The 2,568-nt window shown below is 33.0% G+C and overlaps 1 protein-coding gene across 1 annotated transcript; it reads left to right on the forward strand.

The window, feature by feature from the left end:
• Positions 1-589: 589 nt before the first annotated feature.
• LOC112681615 lies at positions 590-1,456 on the forward strand. Its single transcript, XM_025551862.1, is given in 3 exon segments — positions 590-1,112; positions 1,174-1,385; positions 1,388-1,456. Coding segments are annotated over 3 exon segments (804 nt in total).
• The last annotated feature ends 1,112 nt before the right edge of the window (positions 1,457-2,568 follow it).

A 2,568-nucleotide genomic window follows, 5' to 3' on the forward strand; every position in this document is an offset into this window, starting at 1 on the left:
TCAAGCCTCGAGACAAAAATATCAACATGCTTACGCACAGGCACTGATAACAGCTTGGAAGATGAGTTCTTTAAAGAACCAATAATTTAGATCAAATAAATAATTTATGCTGTCCAGAAATAAAGAACAACGACATAGAGAAACGAAATAATCACACCAACAGTTTAAGAAATGTAGTATGCCTATTGTATAAATATGGATCTTTACCTTCTAGTAGTGGTGCTCATAAATGTTCGGTATGTACTAAAGCACAGTCCACGCACTTCCAGAATGCTCTGCACACCAGCAAGATGACGATGAAATTCGTATCAGTTACAACTACTTTGAGGGTCATGAAAAGCTTATCGAAGACAAAGCAACGGATGGGTGGAACCGAAAAAGTAAAAACAAAGTTAAAAATAGTTCATATATTCTTCCAAATCCACATTTACGACACATTAACATTAATAATTCACGGAGCTCTCGCATTTTACCTTTGTTGAAAAATGGATCTAGAGCAGAAGAACTCAAAAGTTGTAAAATTAAAAGTTTAGACTCTAACATAGTACTAAGCAACACGTGTGCATTTGATTCTATAACATCAATGATAATGGTAGCTTTTTGTGACAGTCAGCTGTTTTCAGAAGGACTTTTAAAAAATAAAACAAAATATATTAATTTTATATCTCAGTTGGTTTCAAAAGGTATTACGACACATACATATACAGATAGGGCAGAATTAATTATTTCATTATTATTATTATTATTCATTATTATTCCAGTATTAGAGACATTTGAGTACAATATTTTTTTTGTTAAGTGTGAAACTACACCTAAAACTATTTGCAAGGCTATGTTCAGAGAGTTTCCATCTATTATAGAAAGAAGTAGTTGTTTAAATGAAAAATGCGAAAAGTTTCAAGAAACATATCAACCAATCTACATTATAACATACAACACTACAAATGGCATAATTAGTGATCTACAAGAATTTATTAATAATCAATTTCAAAGTGAACAAACAGTGTTTAATTATACGAATAAGATGAAAAAATCTCAATGCAGCAGTCAAAGAATGACAAGGTTTGAAGTATCCCCATTATATTTACTGATAGAAATTTTGTTTTGGAGTGGTATGTAATTTTTAAGTTATTTTTAATGGCAAAAAAATTAAATTGATTTCTGTATTTTTAGGAGAAAACATGGAACAAAGTAGTGAGGCTGCACCACATGTACAAGTTAAATTAAAAGATATTCCTGAAAATTTACTCCATAAATCTACAACCTATGTTTTAAGAGAGGTTTTAAATTATTATAAAGGAAAAAGCCAGCTCAGAAATTCAATTGGTCATTATACTGCCTATTATAAAAGAGAAGAACGTAATTGGGAACTGTATGATGACCTAAAAAAAAAAAACCAAAAGATATTTAAGAAAATATGGTGGTTGCATGTGAAGAGTTGTTGTACACCATATAAGTCTTTTTTTTTATTTATGATTTTAATATAATTATTTTCAAATGATTATACTTAAAGTGTATATTTTACCATTAAAAGTTAGCTTTATTTATTCTGAAAATAAAAAAGGTTAAGGTACATTATTAGAACATTTAATTGTAATAATATAAAAGCTATATATTGCATGTACCAAGGATAATTTTTTTTTTTTCATAAATATTATGTAAAATTCTTTTAAATTAATAATAACAAAATTAATAAAACCGATAACAAAAAAATATTTGAAATTAATTTTATTTAAGTTCCCTGTATTATAAAATGTATACAATTTATGTGTAAAAGGTTTGTGGAATAAAAAGTTTAAGTTTAGAAGTGAGGGGAACGGAGAACACAGAAAAAAGGGTTTTTCGCATATTTCAGGAGAGGGGTTGAAGTAAAAATTCCGGAAATGGTCGTAAAATTTCATACAAATTGAGTTCTTGATTTTACTAAATTCAAAAAATAATACTAATTTATTTATGTTAGGGGGCCGGAGACATATGTCTCTGGCCCCTCTTCAGTATTTTTGATATAAGTTAAATAACAACGTCGTACAAATTCTGAAAACTGTCGTATAAATTCATACAAATTACGTACAAAATATTTGAATAACATTTTTTTTAAAGTTTTCGGGGGGGGGGGGGGGGACAGTGACATGGACGTGCCGGAAACCGGTCTATCAAAACGCCGCCGCCGAGATCGCGCGGTCGATAAACCACCGTCGTCGTCTATCAATTTATCGCTGACGTGATAACCGCAAGCGTGATTACCGTGTTTACAAAACACCAGACCCGCCGCCGCGACAAACACGCAACGTAAACACACCGCCGGATACACACACACCGCTCGCGTTTTTTTTTCCGTCAACAGCCATCGCGTACCGGACACAGACTTTTATTGTACACCGCTGTCGACGACCTTGCGTAGTTTAACGGCCGGAAATAAAATAATCGAATATGTCCGGAACACCGATCGCGCACCTCACGTTGGCCGAATTACGTCGCGAATGTGGATCCCGCGGATTACACATATCGGGCACAAAGGCAGACTTGGAAGCCCGACTGGACAACCACATACGCGAGTTAGGGGGCGAA

This window comes from Sipha flava, unplaced genomic scaffold (assembly GCF_003268045.1).
Source record: "Sipha flava isolate LNK unplaced genomic scaffold, YSA_version1 19326_pilon_pilon, whole genome shotgun sequence".
In the NCBI taxonomy this organism is placed as follows: Eukaryota; Metazoa; Arthropoda; class Insecta; order Hemiptera; family Aphididae; genus Sipha; species Sipha flava.